The 22303-nt window shown below is 38.9% G+C and overlaps 1 protein-coding gene across 1 annotated transcript in view; it reads right to left on the bottom strand.

The window, feature by feature from the left end:
* The window catches only part of LOC126457464 (kinesin-like protein KIF19), a 610440-nt gene that overhangs the window by 33884 nt on the left and 554253 nt on the right, over nt 1–22303 (bottom strand). The window contains exons 14-15 of the mRNA XM_050093755.1: nt 8733–8834; nt 686–820 (exon numbers count right to left, since the gene is read on the bottom strand). Coding sequence (XP_049949712.1) covers nt 686–820; nt 8733–8834 — 237 coding nt within the window. The remainder of the gene's footprint in view (nt 1–685; nt 821–8732; nt 8835–22303) is intronic.

The raw sequence follows: 22303 nt of genomic DNA, 5'->3' as shown, positions 1-22303 counted from the left end.
CTAGAAAGTGTAAGTCAACTACCCTGGCCAGCAAGATCTCCGGATCTGTCCCCCATTGAGCATGTTTGGGACTGGATGAAGCGTCGTCTCACGTGGTCTGCACGTCCAGCACGAACGCTGGTCCAGGTGAGGCGCCAGGTGGAAATGGCATGGCAAGCCGTTCCACAGGACTACATCCAGCATCTCCATGGGAGAATAGCAGCCTGCATTGCTGCGAAAGGTGGATATACACTGTACTAGTGCCGACATTGTGCATGCTCTGTTGCCTGTGTCTATGTGCCTGTGGTTCTGTCAGTGTGATCATGTGATGTATCTGACCCCAGGAATGTGTCAATAAAGTTTCCCCTTCCTGGGACAATGAATTCACGGTGTTCTTATTTCAATTTCCAGGAGTGTATATCATACCCTGTTTTATCATAATCTCAGTCATTCTACAACTCAAAGTATTTTAGAACTAGAGACTTACTCAGAGTAGTTATTAAGTTCTCACCTCTCTAACATGTCTCATGTACTATTAGCTAAACAATACTCATAGGAAAAACTAATGCAGACTTCCAAGATAATTCTTCATGCCTGCATACAGTATGCTGTGAAATTTGGTGATGTGTAAAATATTTAATTATCTTTTAATAAAAGTAGTTTTTGTAATTAGTGCAAGATGTAGAATTTTAAGAGTTTGGTTCACCTGTGAGGCTGAGGTGGATTTGTGTTTATTGGTGGGAAGAGCACAGCAGATGGTGGGGAGCCTGCAAAGCGTCCCCCTACTGGTGGTGCTGTGATGGGTGGCAAAGAAGAAAGACTCCCATCAGACCCAGCAGAGCTGCAACACACACAGGTAATTTATATCATTTCAGTGAAAATGGAAAAGTAAATATGTGATAAATGATTGCTAATGTACACTCCTGGAAATTGAAATAAGAACACCGTGAATTCATTGTCCCAGGAAGGGGAAACTTTATTGACACATTCCTGGGGTCAGATACATCACATGATCACACTGACAGAACCACAGGCACATAGACACAGGCAACAGAGGATGCACAATGTCGGCACTAGTACAGTGTATATCCACCTTTCGCAGCAATGCAGGCTGCTATTCTCCCATGGAGACGATCGTAGAGATGCTGGATGTAGTCCTGTGGAACGGCTTGCCATGCCATTTCCACCTGGCGCCTCAGTTGGACCAGCGTTTGTGCTGGACGTGCAGACCGTGTGAGACGACGCTTCATCCAGTCCCAAACATGCTCAATGGGGGACAGATCCGGAGATCTTGCTGGCCAGGGTAGTTGACTTACACCTTCTAGAGCACGTTGGGTGGCACGGGATACATGCGGACGTGCATTGTCCTGTTGGAACAACAAGTTCCCTTGCCGGTCTAGGAATGGTAGAACGATGGGTTCGATGACGGTTTGGATGTACCGTGCACTATTCAGTGTCCCCTCGACGATCACCAGTGGTGTACGGCCAGTGTAGGAGATCGCTCCCCACACTATGATGCCGGGTGTTGGCCCTGTGTGCCTCGGTCGTATGCAGTCCTGATTGTGGCGCTCACCTGCACGGCGCCAAACACGCATACGACCATCATTGGCACCAAGGCAGAAGCGACTCTCATCGCTGAAGACGACACGTCTCCATTCGTCCCTCCATTCACGCCTGTCACGACACCACTGGAGGAGGGCTGCACGATGTTGGGGCGTGAGCGGAAGACGGCCTAACGGTGTGCAGGACTGTAGCCCAGCTTCATGGAGACGGTTGCGAATGGTCCTCGCCGATACCCCAGGAGCAACAGTGTCCCTAATTTGCTGGGAAGTGGCGGTGCGGTCCCCTACGGCACTGCGTAGGATCCTACGGTCTTGGCGTGCATCCGTGCGTCGCTGCGGTCCGGTCCCAGGTCGACGGGCACGTGCACCTTCCGCCAACCACTGGCGACAACATCGATGTACTGTGGAGACCTCACGCCCCACGTGTTGAGCAATTCGGCGGTACGTCCACCCGGCCTCCTGCATGCCCACTATACGCCCTCGCTCAAAGTCCGTCAACTGCACATACGGTTCACGTCCACGCTGTCGCGGCATGCTACCAGTGTTAAAGACTGCGATGGAGCTCCGTATGCCATGGCAAACTGGCTGACACTGACGGCGGCGGTGCACAAATGCTGCGCAGCTAGCGCCATTCGACGGCCAACACCGCGGTTCCTGGTGTGTCCGCTGTGCCGTGCGTGTGATCATTGCTTGTACAGCCCTCTCGCAGTGTCCGGAGCAAGTATGGTGGGTCTGACACACCGGTGTCAATGTGTTCTTTTTTCCATTTCCAGGAGTGTACATCTGTCATAATACTTAGATGTATGTCTACTCTGCAAACGCTTCACAAAGGACGTCACTGTGGTAATAGTGGGTACGGCAGGCAACAGCATAGACGGGAATCTTAATAATTCAAGTGAGAGTGACCTGGTATAGAGAGATTCAGCAATAAGACATATCTGCCAGGAGAGCTAATTTAGAGGTGGAATGACTGCTCAGATCGGGTATGTGGTTTCATTATGGTGTGGTTTTTGTTGACTCTATCGGTAGGTGGGACTATACTATGTATGACCTTCTTCTCAACGGGAGAGGGAAGGGAAAACTGTCTGAGCTAATAGAAGGAACTTAAGAGGGGCACTATCACATGTGGTGAAGTACCAGTGGTTACAAGAGACAGAATAACTGTTTTTTTAGGGTAGAAAGGGCAGAAACAAAAGATGTTACAGGGGCAGGTTGAAAATGATATTTATATTAATAAAACAGGCAGTCAGAAAGCAAATTTTAATGTACACTATTCATGCAAACACTCCCTTACTTAAACTGGAGATATTCTAGAAATGACAGAAAAATTAGGTTCATCCAGTTGTAACTCAGCCAGGGCACAAAATCAGTTATCCTTACTCCATCAAAAAATCTGATGATTGAGATGTAAGCTTAATGAATTGCTTATTTGTGTTGAAGAATTAGAGTTGAGAAAAGCAGTTGATATTATCTATCTCTCTGAACATCATTTGACACCTGATATAGACATGTTAAATGTTATAGGTTTCAAGTTAGCCTCTTACACCTGTAGAGAAAATATGGAAAAAGGAGGAGTTGGCACATTTGTCAGATATCAAGAATATTGATATTAATAAATTTTGCTCAGAGCAGCACTTAAATCTGGAGCAAGAGAAGTATAATTTCATAATAGGTCCTTTACAGTAACAATGTCATTCAATTTAATTCCTATTGTGGACTTTGTAGCCAGGGAATGTAAATGCTGTGACTGGCATTCATAATTTCTTTGCAGACAAATCTAGTCATATCATAAAAACAACAGTAAATAGACTCTCTGTTCAAGACATGCTGCATCTTATACTAAGTGTTGAAACTTGTCAGGATATAAAAACTATTAAATTTTAGTACAGCACTATAATAAATCAGTCAAAAATTGAGAGAATTTTAGGAGATTCTTCTAAGACATGAAATGGATAGATGTTTACAATACTTCTGATTCAAATGAAAATATAAAGCATTCATTAATAAAGCTAATTCCTCATTTGAAAATTGTGTTGCCATAAAGGCAATTCAAATCAAATGGAAATCTAAAAATAAACCTTGGGCTACACAAGGAATAAAGGTATCATGTGGGACAAAAAGGAGACTGTATGTATTATCTAGGAGCAGCTCTGAAATTAACATCTAATGAATTACAAAGAATACTGCAAAATACTGAAGCAGGCAACCCAGAGATTTAAACAGTTTTATTACAAGAAAAGGATAATTACATCAGGTAAAAAAATAAAACCTATATAGGATATACTGAAGACAGAGACAGTTGGGGCCAGAAAGGAAGAGGAACAGATAGGTCTAAAAATAAATGAGATATTAGTAACAAGTGCATGTAATGTTGCAAACCTCTTAAACAAATACTTTCTTTGTGTTACTGACTGCTTGAGATTATCAGGTTCAATAAACAGTCCAATGGAATGTCTGATAACAGTCTCTACGAATAAGTTCAGTAAAATGGTAATGACACTTACATCTCCCAAAGAAGTAGCATCCATTATAAAATCATTAAAATCAAAGTATTCTAGTAGTTATGATAGTATAACAATGAAGTCAATGAAAGAGTGCTCATGTGAGTTGAGTTCTATCTTAAGATATTTGTGTAATCAGTCTCTTATCAGTGGAATACTTCCAGACTGGCTAAAATATGCTGAAGTTAACCTCTTTACAATAAGGGGGGAGAAAGAGACACCATCAAACTACTGACCAATAGAAGGGGGAGAAAGGGATACCATCAAACTATTGATCAATTTTATTTTTGACAGTTTTGTCAAAAATATTTGAAAAGGTTGTGTTGAAGCATCTTCTTAAGGAACTGACTGCAAATAATATATTGTCCATGTCATACTTTGGGTTCCTTAAAGGTTCCATTATATAGAAGGCTATTTATACATACAGTAACAATGTACTTATTTCATTAGGTAACAAATTAGAGGCTATTGGGATTTTCTGTGACCTGTAGAATCACAGCGTTTTCTTAAGTAAATTAGAATATTATGGTGCCACTGAGTGTGTTGCAAAATGGTTCAAGTCTTACCCAAATAACACGAAACAAAGGGTGTCACTGAAAAATAATTGTGGAGTAAACAATCAGTCTTCATCTAACTGTGAATTAATTACATGTGGTGTTCCTCAAGGTTCCATCTTGAATTAATTGCTTTTGCTTGTGTGCATTAATGACCTCTTATCTGTTACATTGCTAGATGCTAGGTTTGTTTTGTCTGCAGATGATACAAACATTGCAATAAATAGCAAGTCATATACAGATTTAGAGATGGCTGTTAATCAAATTTTCACTGACATTAATAAATAGTTTGAAGCTCATTCACAGTTATTTAACTTTGAAAAGACCCATTATATGCACTTCAGCACCTGTAAGAGATATATTTATATCATGTATATAACATTTGAAGACATGCAGATCAAAGACGTTGACAGTGTTACATTGCTGTGATTACAACTCAATAATAAATTCAGTTGGGAAGGGCATGAATGATGTCAGATGTAGGAGATATAAATATTTATAAAAAAAACTTGGATATTTTGTTTACTTTCATTGTGTTATGTCATGTGGGATCATATTCTAGTGTAACTCATCAAACTGGGCAAAAGTTTTTAGAATGTAAGATCATGTAATAAGACTCATTTGTGGTGCAGATTCTACAACATCATGTAGAAAACTGTTCAAGGAACTGGTATTCTAACCACTATTTCTCAGTACATTTATTCCTTAATTAAATTTGCTGCAAATAATATGCCTCTATTTCCAGTCAATAGCTCAATACATAGTATCAGTAATATAATTAAGAATAATTTGCATTAAGCGCTAAAAGTGCTTACCCTGGTCCAAACAGGGGTCCAGTATTCATGAATACACATTTTCAATAAATTGCCGGCAACCATTAAAAACTTGGTTTCAGATAAAGCACAATTCAAACCAAGTTTAAAAGACTGTTTGATGGATGAATATCTTATCAGGGACTATTAGACTAGCTTATGTAAAATTTTCTCTTTTAGATTTCAGTTTTGACTGCACTTGGTCACAACAGTTAAGGTTAGGTATTTCGTGTATGATAAATTTAGTGAAAGTGCAGAAATATGTTTCATTCTGACAGTATATTAATTCTGTAAGCATTAGCAATTCTAGTTTACTGCAACTTATTCACATGTTTTGACACTCTCCTGACAAATGATTAGGGAAATGAATATTATATTCATATGTTATATGTTTTTTATGCTTTACTTTCTGACACGTCCGCACCCACAAGAATCATCTCATTTGTGGGTCTATGTAATGAAAACTGAATCTAATCTAAAAGCATAGAGTATAGCTACAATTAATTCACATAATACTAACCATGGAGGCATGTAAGAGATAATTGCATGTGTATCACAGGCACATAATAGGTGGCTGTATACATAGAATCTAATCTAAAAGCATAGAGTATAGCTACAATTAATTCATATAATACTAATCATGGAGGCATGTAAGAGGTAATTGTATGTGTATCACATAGGCACATAATAGGTGGCTGTATATGTAGTGTTTCACTAACAAGGTGAAGGTCTTGAGATGTGGGTCACTGATTTTAATTAAGTTTTGCAAGCACTTTCTGTATTGAAAATAAAGAGACACATGTTTAGGCTTTTTGCTAGACACGCCCTGGTTTTTTATTTTTTTTTATTTTTTATATGAGGTCAAGGTTGATGACAGAAAAATGTATTTTCAATGTTTTACGTCAAAAAATCATCTAAAAACAAATATTTTTATTACTGTGATATCGGGTCAAAATCTAATAATGTTTGAGTTACTAATTCTATTTTCTTTTTATGCTGTAGCTTGGGTACCAATCATTCAATGAGGTCAGTGGTCATGCAGTCAAGGCAAGCCATTAGACTACCAGACTAGTGGTCCATGTCCAATTCTTGTTTGTGGCTGCTTTTTTTTCTTTTTTTTCATTTTATATTTTCTTCAGTGTATCTAATAATATTCTGATAATGGGAATACCTTTCCTTGTTAGTTTGAAGCAAAACAAAGAAGGTGTAATTAATAATCAAATATTACATTGACAGTTATTTTCATCACAATACATGATATACTACAGTAGGACTTTCATGAAAATTATGCTCAACCAATCAGCACAGTGAAGGTAATGTCAGTAACATGTACCTCTCTTTTCAGTTGTGTGATGTTTACTTTTTCTGTTAGGTAAAGAATTTCATTGCATGACTTCAGAATCATGCAATATAAAAGCAAAGCAGAGAATTACAAGGTAGTGTCATCCAAGTCCATTTTTCAAGTTACGCTTTTATGCACTTGGTATGCATCCAAATTGATACCTGATACATCTGCTTTTTGCAATGTGAATTAGATATGTTTTCCACTAACAATGTACCAGAAAACATGTCAATGCTATGAGATTTCATTCGTGTGTTGTGCGTGGTGCAAGAAATATTTATGTTTTGCTTGTTTGTAAAATCCATTTGACGCCATTGGTTGTGAGAACACTCACAAATAGACTGTCAATTAGGATTATGTGAAATATATTCTAGATGTATTTTGTACTATGTTGCAGAATGAAAATAACTGTTAATTTATTATAAATACTTATTTAATTAATAATCACATCTCCTGACATTTTACTTTTAAAAAACTCCTGATGTTTTACTTTAAAAAAGGGGAGGAAGGGGAGAAAAGTATTCTGATTATCACAATATTATCATATACACTGAAAAAAATGAAGAAAAGCCACAACCCAGGACCAAACACAGACCAGCAGTTTGGTAGTCTAGTGCCTTGACCACTCTAGACACGTAGAATGAAGAGACCCCAGATATAGTATGAAAACACAAACATGTTAATAACTTAAACATTAGTAACTTCAGAGCAAATATTATATTAATAAAAATATGTTTGTCTTTAGATGATCTTTTGATGTGTAGCACTGAAAATATGATTTTCTGTCCTAACATTGACCTCAATTTTTGCAAAAACCATGCTGTCTAGCAAAAAGCCATAACACATCTCTTTATTTTCGTAACAGTACATCCTTGCAAAACTTGATCAAAATGGGTGACCTAAGTGTCAGACCTTCATCTTGTCAGAAATGAAACTTTCAACAGTTGATGTAATGGGAAAGCTTGTACAGAAATATTTCAACACATTTAACACAATATTTGTTGTTAATGACTGAAATAAAAACTTACCCTTCAACCTGGAAGTGTTCATACTTGCACCAGCAAGTGTGCAAATGCAGTATTTTACTTAAATTGCTTGAGGTCGGGAATTAGTGTAAAATAAAAATAATGTTGTGTGACGAGGGCCTCCCATTGGCAGACCGTTCGCCTGGTACAAGTCTTTCGATATGACGCCATTTTGGCAACTTGTGCGTTGATGGGGATGAAATGATGATGATTAGGACAACACAACACCCAGTCCCTGAGTGGAAAAAATCCCTGACCCAGCCGGGAATCGAACCCGGGCCCTTTGGATTGACATTCTGTCGTGCTGACCACTCAGCTACCGGGGGCGGACAGTTGTCAAAAATAAATAAAATTTTCAAGAATGGTTAACAATAGATCTTTTTTAGTTTTAAAATGTACTCAAGCACTTAAAATTGGTTTCAGTATGATATACTTTTAAGCAGTCTTGTATATAAGGCCTGCACTCCACTCTATTCCCACAAGTTTCCTACAGTTCTGTTATGAGACACAATGCAAATGTTGAATGTCCATCTTCTGTAGACTTTTCAATGGTCTGAAAAACAGTAAATTCTTTATGAACTAAATTATTTACTAGCCTTTTTTAAATATTGTCATGTTCCATTTTTCACTTTTTTCTCTATGAGAGTAGTTCTTGGTTCCTTGTGATTTGGTCACTTTCTGACAACGATTATACTACTGATTAGAACAGAAATTTATAGACTTAGCTGATAAAGTAGTGTTAACTGTCATTAAAAGATGGCAGAGCAGTACAGTTTTGTCTGTGAGATTTCAAGTAGTCAGTATATGGTCAGAGTACCATCAGCTACGTGACTCATGACCCATGTGCACATATTTGGGTTTTGGGATATAGAGGTTAAAAAAATTAAACATAATGGAATGGCAGCAGATGATAGAAAAATACACAAGTTACAGATGCTTTTTGTAAATGCGCACTACCTGCTAGGAGAAAGAACACTCATCTCACTGTCAGCTCTATGTGGCCAGGCATCTGGTTCCATGGAGAACCTTTGTGATCTATGGAATAATGGTTCCTCAGACCTGTGGAAAGAAGAGATTATCATTATGTCCATATCATTTAAGTCATTGGGAAGATTTTTTCATAGTTTTGTGAAAATTGTCACATTAACGTTTAATTTACTATGATGTCGTTTAACTTCAGAATTTTTTTTGGTAATATACCCCATTAGGCATGTTTAATCCGTTTTGTTACAGTACCATTTGTTAGTCATCACAATACCATGTGGGTAGGGGGAGGGGAGACACTTTATGCCCACCTTTTGAAAATGCTGTAGTTTAGTCAATTACTTTAGATTTATAAATTTTGAAAAAAATATTTATTATTTTTAATTAATTCTTCTACCTGACTGCATAAATATTTAAAAATTTTCAGTTAAACTTTACCCTGAAATTTAAGTCTTAGTAGTAGATGCCACTTTCCCCAGTAAGTGTCATATTCAATATTTTCAGGTTAAGGTCCTTACTTACACATTAATATCTGTTTAAAAAGTATGTTGTGACTGAAAGTCAACAACAGTTAATGAAATTTACATTATTTAAATATTTTTTATAAGGGTAGGCATGAAGTAAACAGATAACCCCCTCCCTCCCCCCTCACCCCCTCCTCTACCCTCCCGCAACTACCACACAGTGTGTTGATGTTGCTAAGAATCTGCTGAAAGATACACTCTGAGACAAAACGAAAAACATTATGCACCATAAAAAAATTATCTGAATGGTACAGAAATTGGCAGATGTGATGTACATATACTAACAAACAAATATGATTATAATTTTAGAAAAAATGGATAATTTATACAAAAGAAAGAGCTTCACAGTCTGAGTAAGTTAATAATGTGTTGTTCCACCTCTTACCCCTATGGAAGCAGTTATTTGGCTTGGCACTGATTGATATAGTTGTTGTATATCCTGGGGGATATTGCCCCAAATTCTGTCTGATTGGTGCATTAGATCATCAAATCCCAAGTTGGTTAGAAGGCACTGCTCATAATGCTCCAAATGTTTTCAATTGGGGAGGATCAGGTTACCTTGTTTCGCAACGTAGGTTTTGGCAAGCATGAAGATAAGCAGTATAAACTCTCACTATATGTGAGTGGACATTATCTTGCTGAAAAGTAAGCCCTTGACAACTTCTATTAAGGACAACAAAATGTGGCATAGGATATCATCAATGTACTCCTGTGCTGCAAGGATGCCATGGATGGCAAACAAAGGGGTCTGATATGAAAATAAATGGTTCCCCAGGCCATCACTCCTGGTTATTTGGCAGTATGGCTGGTGATAGTCAGTTTGGTAGCCAACCCCCAGTCTGGGGTATTTCCAGACACATCTACAGTCTGGAATCTCATTGACTGGAGTAGAATTGTCTTCAGTGAAGACATGTCTGGAGATGTCCCAGACAGTTTTGGGATAACAACCTGACTGTCACCTACCATACAGCCAGACAACAGTGGGTGATGATTTGGAGTGCCATATCTTTTCATATCAGGACCCATTTTATTGTCATCTTCATCACCTTCACAGCACAGTGGTATGTAAACAATATTATACATTCTATTTTGTTGCCTTTCTTGGCAATTCATCCTGGGCTTACGTTTCAGGAAGATAATGCCCACCTACACGCAGTAAGTTTCCACTGCTTATCTTTGTGCTTGTCAAACCCAATCTTGACCAGAAAGATCATTGAGCTATACTCTCTTGATGGGTTGTGGTATGTCTTCCCCATGCCATCTTTGTCTGAAGTGGAAGGCAAGTCATTTTGATGTAAAAAGGTGACAGAGCAAGGAGTGAGTAGGATGGCAGCAGCTGGTGGGGCAGGAAGGAATGTTCAGGTAGGGTTTTTTATTATTTGAGCTCTATCAGATGACTGGACTTCAGTATTCTACCTGGGTCTGTGTGTCCCAGAAAAATTTTTTATCCTGGCGGCTCCAGAGGACATGAGGTGGCTGAAGTTATTCCTACTGTGGAAGTCTGTGTTTGTGGCATCTTGATTAAGATGGAAGCATGGCATCTTAATACTATGGCGAGGTACCTTACTTCTCTTAGTGAATTTGGACACAGTGTGCGGTTCACAAACTGTTCCATTCTGTTCTGTGGCAGATACAGATAAACCTCAAGGGGAGGGGGGGGGGGGGGGGGGGGCGCTAAAGATATCTTCAGCTACCTTTACTTTTCTGTGGCAGATACAGAAAAACCTCAAGGAGGGGGCCCTAAAGATATCTTGAGCTACCTTTACTTTTGCAATAATAAGAAATAATCAAGTCACATGCAAAGTTTAAGAAAGTTTTATTTAAACTGATTATACACATATACAAGACAATGCCATCTTATGACATAAAAAAGTTACAATTGTGGTTCTCTTCCTCAAATGATGAATTCTATGCAGCTATTCATCCAGGTAAATTGGTTAATTATATTGTCAATAAGTCAATCAATGTCAGGATGAGTGTTCAACAGAGCTAAGCTATTAAGTAGGTCCTCCTGTTGATCTCAGCCATGTCTTTGTACGGCGTAGTGTTGAAAAACTTCTTTCTACCGTAGCAATAGATGCATGTACACAAGCAACTATTTTGTACAGCATGTGCAAAGTAGGATAGTCAGATCTAGGACAAACAGACAATGCTTACATAACAGAATCATGATTATTAAGGGCATTTATGCTTGTTTTCATGTATTGAAGAATCTCTCCCATTAGTCTCTTTTTAATCACAAAACATTAGAATATTTGCAACAAATCTTGAAAAAATGCCAGACAGAATAATGTATTGAGATCACTAGAATGGCTGCAACTTTTCTCATAGGTATGTGTTACCTATTAATGTGCCAAACAGAAATGTATAAAATACGATGATGTGGACGCACGGGTTACATAGGAAATTACAACTACTCGATAACTCAATTCTGTCAAGTCAACTAATGAAAGAAATGAACAAATAGCATGTGGGCTGACTGGTGGGGGCAGCATGGGTGGCAGTGTGGCATGGATGGCAAGGGTGGAGGGTAGGGAGGCTGTGTGCCCTGCGCACCCTCATATATATATCCACCACTGATTCTATTGTCTTCTCTAATGTGTCACTGTCTGCTTATACACCTTACCCACCTTCATGGCTATTAGAACTCTAAAAATGCCCACTCAATTTTCCTGTTTGCTAATCTCCGTAGTGGGTACATTGAGTGCAAGTTCAAGACTCCTGCATGTTTTTGTACCAACTCCTTACTGAACCACCAATAAATCTGTGATTTTCTGTAATTAATACATAGTGGTTTTTTTTACCTTCTTGTGTATGATAGCTTTGTGGACTTTGGTTTAAGTTACCTCATTTATTGCTGTGAATAGCTTTTATGCTTGCTAGTGAACTAGTTAATTCTGGGACAAAATTATTAATACCAGTTGCTTGGTATTTAAGGTACTGTCTGCTCATGTAATCAAAGTTTGTTGGCAGTCATTTGCATCCATTCAAATCTTGAAGATTTTCCATTCTGCATGGTGGCCTCTTGCCACCATTACACAATTGGGCTTTGTTCTGAAATTGAATTATGATTGGCGAGTGAATCCTCTTATCTCCTTGTTGTGACTTCAGTGTGAGTTTGGTAATAAGCCCCCCCCCCCTTTTTTTTAATATTGGAGGGCTTGATTTCTCCTCCTTTATTGGTGTTGTAGGTGTGTTATTACACTCTTAGCCATATTGTGCTTAGTTTCGTGACTGAGGGGTTTAAGACCATTTACAATTTAATGATTTGTTGAACATAAAGATCCTATTTCTTGCCAGGTAATACTAGCAGTTACTAGTGCCATGTGCAGAATTGCCTAGATTTATCACAAAACTGTACCTGGGTGGACAAAAAATTGACACAATATTGTACCTTCCTTGGCATTTTTATTATGTATTTTTTGAAATGTGTGTGTCTCCTTTTGGGGAACTCAATGTAAATTTTAAGGTTATTGTTTTATTAAATTTTTATTTCTTTGGTGAGTGGCGTTGGCGAACATTCTGTGACACCAAGCAAATTGTAAATCAGTAAACTGCCGTCAAAAAATATGATAAAGTGAATTGTTAAATTGTTTGTCACACAAATTATTCTTGTTGTAGCTGTCACATTGAATCATAGGTACTGTAAAAAAAAATTTATTGTTCTCCTGTTACATAAGCTTGTACTAAAATGTTTTGACGTCCTAATAATTACATGTTATCTCATGATAGGAACTGAAACTTAGTGATAAGCAATTAATTCTCAAGAAACTGCAACAAATTTCCTTACTTCATTGATGTGGTTGTTGAAAGTATTGGCTTCCATAACTGTGATAGTTAAGTGCAAAGCTTATTGGTTGTCTTTGAACACAGATATTTTCCTAACCACATACAACATTCAGGGTTTCCTATGTTTTTAACAGTATAACTTGGGTCAGGGTAGCAGTGTATTAAAGTCATATTTGAATGCAAAATAAACTCTGTACCACATGTTGGGGAAGTAAATATTTATGAAATTCTCTTGAGATTTGTTGTTGTTAGTCTTAATGTGTTTTTTAATTAATTGTTGAAAGCTTAGAAGTAAATTTTTCTTAATTGCTTTGAATCATCTTTTAAGTACAAAATGTTAAATAAATATTTTGGCCATAAATGATGTTCAACCTTACTTGGGCTTAGTCCTTTCCCTCCTAGATAATCTCACACAATAGCTGTGTACCATTTTGTAGCACATCATGGTTCTCTTTGGGTGTAGGGTGTTTGTACGGTACTGAACATAATTTATACAAGATTTCTTTTTTGCATAATTGATTGTTGTAACTAGGTGTGTTTTTTTTTCTTTTTTTCAAATCCATTGCCTTCCAAATGGAGCCTCAAAATGTGACTAGAGTGGGGGTTTGAGAACAAGCAAGAAGATCCAAAACCTTCTGGGTGATGTGGACATTTTTGAGTTGTCTGTGCAACTGCAGGCAGTGGCAGGTATACTGGTGCAGGTAACAGTGGAGCTGATTGGGCACGTAACTGTCACCACGCAGCACTGCTCTACTTATCTATCTGAATTCAAGGAAAACTTGAACCTTTTAAAATATGGTATTCCCTCACGTCATCAGATTTATCATATGCAGGCTCAAATTATGCACTGACTGTGGAGGATAGAGGACCTTGTCGTGGTTGCTGTTGATCCCATATTTCAACCTTTTGTCAAGCAACTGCATAGCAAAACAATTAACTTGCAAATTGGTTTGAGTAACTTAGAGGAGGGAGGCAGGCAGGTTGGTGGAGAGGTAGATTTTGAGGTTGTCTAAAGGGTGGTAGTTCTTCCAGGAGTTGGAAGTTGGGAGGTGGAGAATACTTTAAGTGCTCTTTGCTAAGTTGCCTAATCTTTTTGCAAGAAAGCTTTTGTGTGGGGTAGAGTGGCTCAGCATCAATACCCAGGAGGAACTAGTTGAGTTTTTGGGGTTTATTGTGAAGTCAGAGGAGCAAGTTAATTTTTCCCAGCTATCAAGGAAAACTATTTTCTAGTTACTATAACCATTATGTCAAGGGTCCTTGGCAGTTATAACTGGGGAGGGTCTTGCCAGAAGGAGGTACATAAAGGAGTTGGCTGCATGCATACTAAGAGAGCGTCTATTGGTCAAAGTCAAAAGTGACCATGGTAATGGATATTTATATGGTGCTCAAGACACTAATGAAAGTTTGGCTAAGTATGTCTGGGAGGTGTGTACAACTGCTGCAGCCTTTGATTTGGTAGTCCCAGAGAAGAAAATTGTTGGCACTATCCTGCAAGCCATTAAGCTGGGAGATTGGTCTAGAGTTTTGTTTGCAGAGCACCCAAGGACTTATCAAAATTTGATGATCTTGTCATGCCTGCAGAAGGAGTTAAGCAAGCAGATCAGAGGAGAGGAGGAGACAGGGCATGGTTTTAACACACATGGACCTCAATCCAGAGGTTGCCTCTTTTAGTAAAAAATGCACTATTAGAGGAAATTGCTATCATTGTGGCCAGCCTGGCCATCTTGCCTGACAGTGCCGGACTAATGTTAAACGTGCTCTGGACAGCTGACACCAGAGGAGCAGATGACAGGGGACTTTCTCTGTCATATCTACTCACTGTAAGGCATTGAAAGCTGTAGCTGCTAATCCTCTTCCCTTCTTGTGTACTTACGTTAACAATGAGCCCTTGTGTGCCTTGCTTGATTTAGGTAGTAGTGTTTCCTTGATGAGCCACTGGTGCTACATTAGCTATCGCCACTTTGTAAGCCTCCAGAATTGTGTTCAGTTGGTGTTTCTTGCAGAGCATCAATGGTGAAGCCCTTCCTGTATTGAGGCGTAAAAGGTGTTTTGTCATGTTGGTGGTTTTCTTCACGAAGGGTGTGAATTTGTTGTGATTTTGTTGATAAGACAGGCCTTGTGTTGAGTTATGCATTTAAGAGTTTCTACCTAGGTTTCTCTCTGGAGGTGGAGTTTCCTAAGCGTAACAATGCTGGGCAAGTGACACTGTATAGCAATCATAGTTGTGTGAGCAAGGAATGGGATTTTGATATGGGGCATTTGGAACCCGGGCTCCCCTTAAGCTGTTGTGTAACTTCCTTGAGTTTCTAACCAACAATCTGGGCATTACCAACCATAGACAGTATAAGAATTTGCTGTCTAAACAGATTCCAATCTCCTAATGGGGACCTGTAAAGTGTTGCTAATATCAACACTACATTATGTAGCTATAGTTTGCATGCACAAACTTCAAAGTTATGATTGACACAAAATTTGTTTACTTCTTCAGTTTTGTATTTATACCCTTGTTTTGTGTAAATGGCAGCTCCTCCTTTATCTGTGCTAGATCTGCAAATCTAAGATGCTAAATTATACCCATTTAGACTGGCACTTTCCATCCCCACAGTTACATGGTGTTCAGACAGACAAAGTATATCAATCTCATTCTTATTTGTGATCATCTAACTGCACTAAGAGCTCATCTACTTTTTTCCCTGATATTTTGATGAAGTAAATCGATACTGCCCTTAGCTTTATAACTGTTTACTGTACATGAAGATACTTTTATTCCATTTTTCTTGATTATTGTCTGCCTGGACTTTGTCTTTAACCTAAAAAACCTGTCTATCTGGTCCCATTAACCACAGGGATCATGTTCAGCACTTGTGTTTGGTTTTGGAAGTTTGAAGGCATCTGGCTTCACTGTGAAGGCAACTAAAGTCACTCTATTTCAAAGGGAGATTTTCTTTCTTGGACATTTGGCTTTGGTTGGCGGTGTTAGAATAGACCAGTTGAGGACCCAGACCATTTATAGCTTTCATCCTCCCAAAACTGAGAAAGCAGTGGTGCAGTTCATAGGGATGAGCAACAATTTCCAGCAATTCATACCCCAGTTCACTGAATTAGTGGGTCCTCTGAGTCTTTAGTGCAAGAAAGGAGAGCCCTTTGTGTGGGTGGACAGTCAGCAAGCTGCATTTGACTCTCTTAAGGTTGCCCTAAGTAACACTCCCATTTTGGCCATACCTGATTGTGATTTGTCCTTTGCTGTTCATACAGATGTCTCCAACCCTGTGTTGGCTGCTGTTCTTCAGAAGCAAGAAGTTGAGCAAAGGCCATTGGCTTATGTTTCCCAATGTTTACAGCCATAAGAGAGATAATGTTCTACTTAAGCATTGGAGGTGCTTGCTATTCTTTTCACTCTTGAGAGATTTAAATACTATTTGGAACATTAAGGGTTTATGCTAGAGACCAATAATCGGGCTCTCAGTTGGGTTCTGGCTCATCTTCATACTTGACACATTGCGTGACGGGGGGTGAGGATATGTAGCTTTAAGTTCAATGTGCACCATGTAAAATGGTGGGATAACAAGGTAGTTGATGCTCTGAGTCACATGTTTGAGAAGCAATAAGAAAGAGAATGCTCTCTAAGAATCACTGAGCTGGTGGAGTAGCAGGTTAATTTTATTCTTACTAATATTGCTGTATTCTTCAGTGATTTGATTGGACATCAGGAGGAGGATCCCAATCTGGGGTGTATCAGGGGATACTGAGCGTCTGGCTAGTCAGTCCTCAGGTATGAGTTCAGGAGAAAGATCTGATGTTGTAATGCGGGTCATAGTCATCTGGTGAAAATCTGCATCTGGCCATGTTGATCCCAGTGGTGCTGAAGCACCATCATAGTTCAGTGGCAGGAGGCCATGTAGTTCTTTATAAAGCTATCCATAAACTCTAAGAATTCCTTACATGGCCTACATATTATCAAGATGTAAGGATGATGGTTGCTCAATGTCAGAACTTCCAGATGGCCAAACCAAATACTAGAGCTGAGATGCCCATGGAATGCCTCCTTATCAATGACATCAGTCCTCTGCCTCAAACCCAAGGTGGGTATCAATATATTTTTGTCATCGTTGATGGGTTTGCCAAATTTAGGTGGTTGTTGTACAGTAGGGATGTATGGATGCATAGCGCATTACCCCTCTGAGTACAATTTTTCCTTAATTTGCGCTCTTCCCCAGATTTTAGCTATGGATAATGCTCCTGTTTGTACTTGAAGGGATTTTCATAACTTTTGTTTCCACTTTGTGGTTAAACATGTCACCACTGTGCACTATTATCCCCAGGCATCCTTTGTGGAACAGTCAATCATAATTTGAAATTTTTGCTTATTGCCTTCCACTCTGAGGCTCAAACTGGTTGCAAATGTACCTTGCTGTGGTTAAATTTTGTCTTTAATACCATTAGACATGAAATCTATCAGACTACTCCCATTGTTTCCAGAATGAGATTTTCACTCTGCAGTGGAGTGTGTGCTGATATGAAACTTCCTGGCAGATTAAAACTGTGTGCCGGACCGAGACTCAAACTCGGGACCTTTGCCTTTCATGGGCAAGTGCTCTACCATTTGAGCTACCCAAGCACGACTCACGTCCCATCCTCACAGCTTTACTTCTGCCAGCACCTCATCTCCTACCTTCCAAACTTTACAGAAGCTCTCCTGCGAGCCTTGCAGAACTAGCACTTTTGAAAGAAATGATATTGTGGAGACATGGCTTAGCCACAGCCTGGGGGATGTTTCCAGAATGAGATTTTCACTCTGCAGTGGAGTGTGCACCCAATATGAAACTTCCTGGCAGATTAAAACTGCGTACCGGACCGAGACTCGAACTTGGGACCTTTGCCTTTCACGGGCAAGTGCTCCACCATCTGATCTACCCAAGCATGACTCACTCCCATTGTGCTTATGATATCATATCTCCTTAATTCTTGCTTGGTCAACCTGTGGTGCATACAAGATCTGTTGCCCAACAACCTGATTGCCAAGTATATCAAGGATGTCTGGTGAAGGGCAAAGGCTAATATGTGATGTGCCCATAGCAGGGAAGTGGTGCAGCACAACATGAGGTGACGTCTGGATAATATTCAAGTCAGGGATGTAGTCTTTGTCAAAAATGTTAGGAGTAGGGATTCATGTGATAAGGTTCCTAGAAAGTTGTCTCCCCATTTTTTGGGATCCTATAGAGTGCTGGAAGTGCTGGAAGTTCCCAATCCAGACACACTCAGGGCCAAAGTGGTAGACAATGGAGATGACCTCATGGTCCATCTGAGTCAAGTCAAATAAGGTCAGAAATAGACAAAGGTTTGTAAATCCTCAAATGGGGTTTCAGTTTTGGGAGAGTGGAGATTGAGCCCTACCATCTCTATAGTATTCAGTATTCCAAATGGGGATGCATTTCTGAGAACAAGTTTTCATCCTGTTGGCTATGGAGGACATGAGATGGCTGAAGTTATTCCTGCTGTGTCAGTCCATGGTTGTGGCACCTTGGTTAAGATGGAAGCATTGTGCCTGAGAACTATGGTGAGGTACCTTACTGCCATTGAGTGAATTTCGGGACAATGTGACATTCGCAAAGTGTTCCTTTCTATTGTCTTCTCCTGTGTGTCACCATCTGCTTATGTGCCTTAAGCATCTTCAGGGTGGGCCAATTGCTTGGTATTTGAGTTACTGTCTGCTAATATGGTTGAAGTTCATATGCCAACCATGTGCATCCATTCAAATCTTGTTGATTTTCCATCCTCTGTGGCAGCCCCTTGCTATCATAACACTATGGGGCCTTGGTTTGAATGTGATACTTTGGTGTTTGTTCAGCAAAATAGCTTTCTCTCTCTCTCTCTCTCTCTCTCTCTCTTTTTTTTGTCCTTTTTTTCCTGCAGGGCTTGGTTTCTACCCCTTTATTGGTAAGTGGATGAGTAATTATGCACTTAGCAATATTGTGTTCTGTTTAATGATTAAGGAGTTAAAGATCAGTTATGATTTAATTATTTGTTGAACTGGAAGATCCTTTTCCATACCAGATAATACTAGCAGTTACTAGCACCTTTCACAGAATTATCTCAATTTATCTGAGAGGGTGTAGATCTGATTTACATTAACTACCCAGGTTCAGTCAGTTGGATTCTGAGGACAATAAAAAAAGACTGATTGTCTTTCCTTCTCACCCCATCTGGAAAGTCTCCCCTGATCTGGAGTTCCAAGCGACTTTTCCAAACTTACCCCGTTTCATACACCTTGCCAGTATTTCTCCCTCATTGCTTTTCCTTCCACTTTGTTGCTTCTGCCAGAAGAAGGAGCCTCTGGCTCTGATAGATTCCACATTTATTTAATCTATATATGTGTTTGCTCCTGCTGCCACTTAGTGAGTAAATTTTTGTATCTATTCCTCTATATTATATTTTCAAAAATTGATTATTTTTGTTGATATATTTTACTCTTTATGGATGCAGAATTATTTATTCTGCTACTGCAGTTTTGGCATTCCACCAATATCAAGCATAAAGATTTGATGTCAGCCAGTGGAATAGTACAGTTTTATTTTCTTCCTGGTCTGGCCTAACTGGGTGTAACAATTTGTTGGGTTATGCAGAAAATATGGCTTGCTGTAGATGTAGCTCAAATGTGGGTATTAAATATTCTGCTGCATCATATTATTTTATGACAGGCTAATTACAGTATTGTAATTGATAAGAATATCATTGCAACATACCATGTTTCCTACATTATCTTTCTGATACTGGATGGATGTAAGTTTGTAAAGGTGTTCTGTAGCATCGCTGATATACCAAAAATTTAAATACGCATGAATGATTTATGTTGGCATCCTTGCTGTTAGTGCTGTATCTTAATGACCTGGCAGAAAGTAATAATGATAATCCCAGACTTTTTGCAGAGAATGCTAATCCCAGACTTTTTGCAGAGAATGCTAATCCCAGACTTTTTGTAGATGATGCTGTTATCTCCAATGTAGCAGGGCTAGGGCCAACAGTATGAAAAAGCTGAACAAATATCAGGGCAGACGTAGATAATTTTTTAAAGTGGTACAAAGACGGAATCCCTGTCAGATTCTATACTGAATTTGAGGGTAAGTTAGCCCCTATTCTAACAATAATCTATGGTAGATCCCTAAAACAAAAAATTGTGCCCAGTTCTTGGAAAAAAGCTCAGGTCACATATGTCTACAAGAATGGTAGTAGAAGCAATCCAAAAAACTACCATCCAATATCCTTGACACCAATTTGTTGTAGAATCTTAGGACATTTTCAGAGCTCAAACAAAATGAAGTATCTTGGAAGAGAATGACCTCCTCAATACCAACCAGCATGGATTCCGCTAATATCTGTCATGTGAAACCCAACTTGTACTTCCCTCATATAATGTATTGAAGCTTTGGATCTAGGCAGTCAGGTAGGTGCGGTACTTCTCAACTTCCAAAAAGTATTTGACTCAGTACCACATCTACGCTTATTGTCACAAATTCAATCATGTGGGGTATCAAGTGAAATTTGTGACTGGATTGAGGAGTTTTTGGTAGGGAGGGCACACCATGTTGTCTTGGATGAAGAGTCATCATCATATGTAGGAAGTTTGTTCGGAGCCTTGCTGTTTGTATTGTATATTAATGAGCTTGCAGGCACTATCAATAGCAAAATCAGACTTTTGCAGATGATGCAGTTATCTATAATGAAGTACTATCTGAAACAAGCTGCATAAATATTCAGTCAGATTTTGAAAAGATGCAAAGATTGACAACTTGCTTTAAACATTCAGAAATGTAAAATTTTGTACTTCACAAAATGAAAAATGTAGTATCCTATAACTATAATATCAATGAGTCACTGGTGAAATTGAGTGGAACCCTCTATAAGGATGTGAAATAGAATGATCACATTGTTGTGGCTAAAGCAGGTGGCAGACTTCAGTTTGTTCATAGAATACTGGAGAAGTGCAGTCAATCTGCAGAGGAGATTGCTTACAAACCACTGTTGCTCTAGAATATTGCTCAAGTGTGTGGCATCTGTACCAGATAGGACTATCAGGGGATGTGGAACATATACAGAAAAGGACAGCACAAATGGTCATAGGCTTGTTTAATCTATGGAAGAGTACCACAGAGACACTGAAGAACTGAACTGGAAGACTCTTCAAAATAGATGTAAACTGCGCTGAGCGAGTCTATTAACAAATTTTTTAAGAACCAGTTTTAAATGGTGATTCCAGGAATATACTATACTCCCCTATGTATTGCTCAAATAAGGAATCATGATGAGAAGATTAGAATAATTACTGCATGCACAGAGGCATTCAAACAATCATTCTTCTCATGCTCCATACATGAATGGAACAGAAAGAATGGTGAAATGGGGTAAATCCTCTGCCGTGCACCTCATGTTGGTTTGCAGTGTATAAATGTAGATGCAGACAACTTGCTTTAAATGTATGACATACCAGGGTGCAACAATTTGTTGGGATAATGGGATATAACATGGAATGATGATACAGTCTCAGCCATAGGTAAAGTAGTTGGCAGACTTCAGTTCATTGACAGGATACTGGGGAGGTGCAGTTAGTCTACACAGAATACTGCTTGCAAATGATTTGTGTACATCTTAGAATATTGCTCGTGTATGTGGGACCAATATCTAAAAATGTATTTTCTATGTACAGAGAAGTGCAGCACAAATTGTGCGAAACAAGCACTGTATCATTTGAGAGATACAGAGGCGAGTGAGTGTGCCTAGACTTGCCACAGTTCACTGCTATTAGTGCCATGTCATCATAACATGCCCATGCATAGCATACTAAGTATTGCACCTTAACCTGGGAGTGAAATCAAAAATTAAAATAGTTTTTCCTAACTTTGATGATATACGCTTCAGTAAATTAATGTTAAAATTGTTAAATCTCAGATGATCACATGAACATTGCTCTAAGAAAAAAATAAGTGGTGCTAAAAATGCAATTAGAAAGCAAAAAATTGCTCAGAAAGTGCAAATGTATGTCACAATCAACTGTTACAAGTCTCAACCTGATCAGAGGAATATTTTGGTCAAAATCGGCATTTTTATGAAAATTTGAAGGTGCTAAATATTAGACACAGAAAGATGTAAATTTCTATATAGCTTCAATATAATAGAGGGAAACATTCAATGTGGGAAAAATTTATCAAAAAACAAATATGATGTGACTTACCAAAC

This window comes from Schistocerca serialis, chromosome 2 (genome assembly GCF_023864345.2).
Source record: "Schistocerca serialis cubense isolate TAMUIC-IGC-003099 chromosome 2, iqSchSeri2.2, whole genome shotgun sequence".
Taxonomy (NCBI): domain Eukaryota; kingdom Metazoa; phylum Arthropoda; class Insecta; order Orthoptera; family Acrididae; genus Schistocerca; species Schistocerca serialis.
This window is presented reverse-complemented; position numbering and strand designations above follow the sequence as displayed.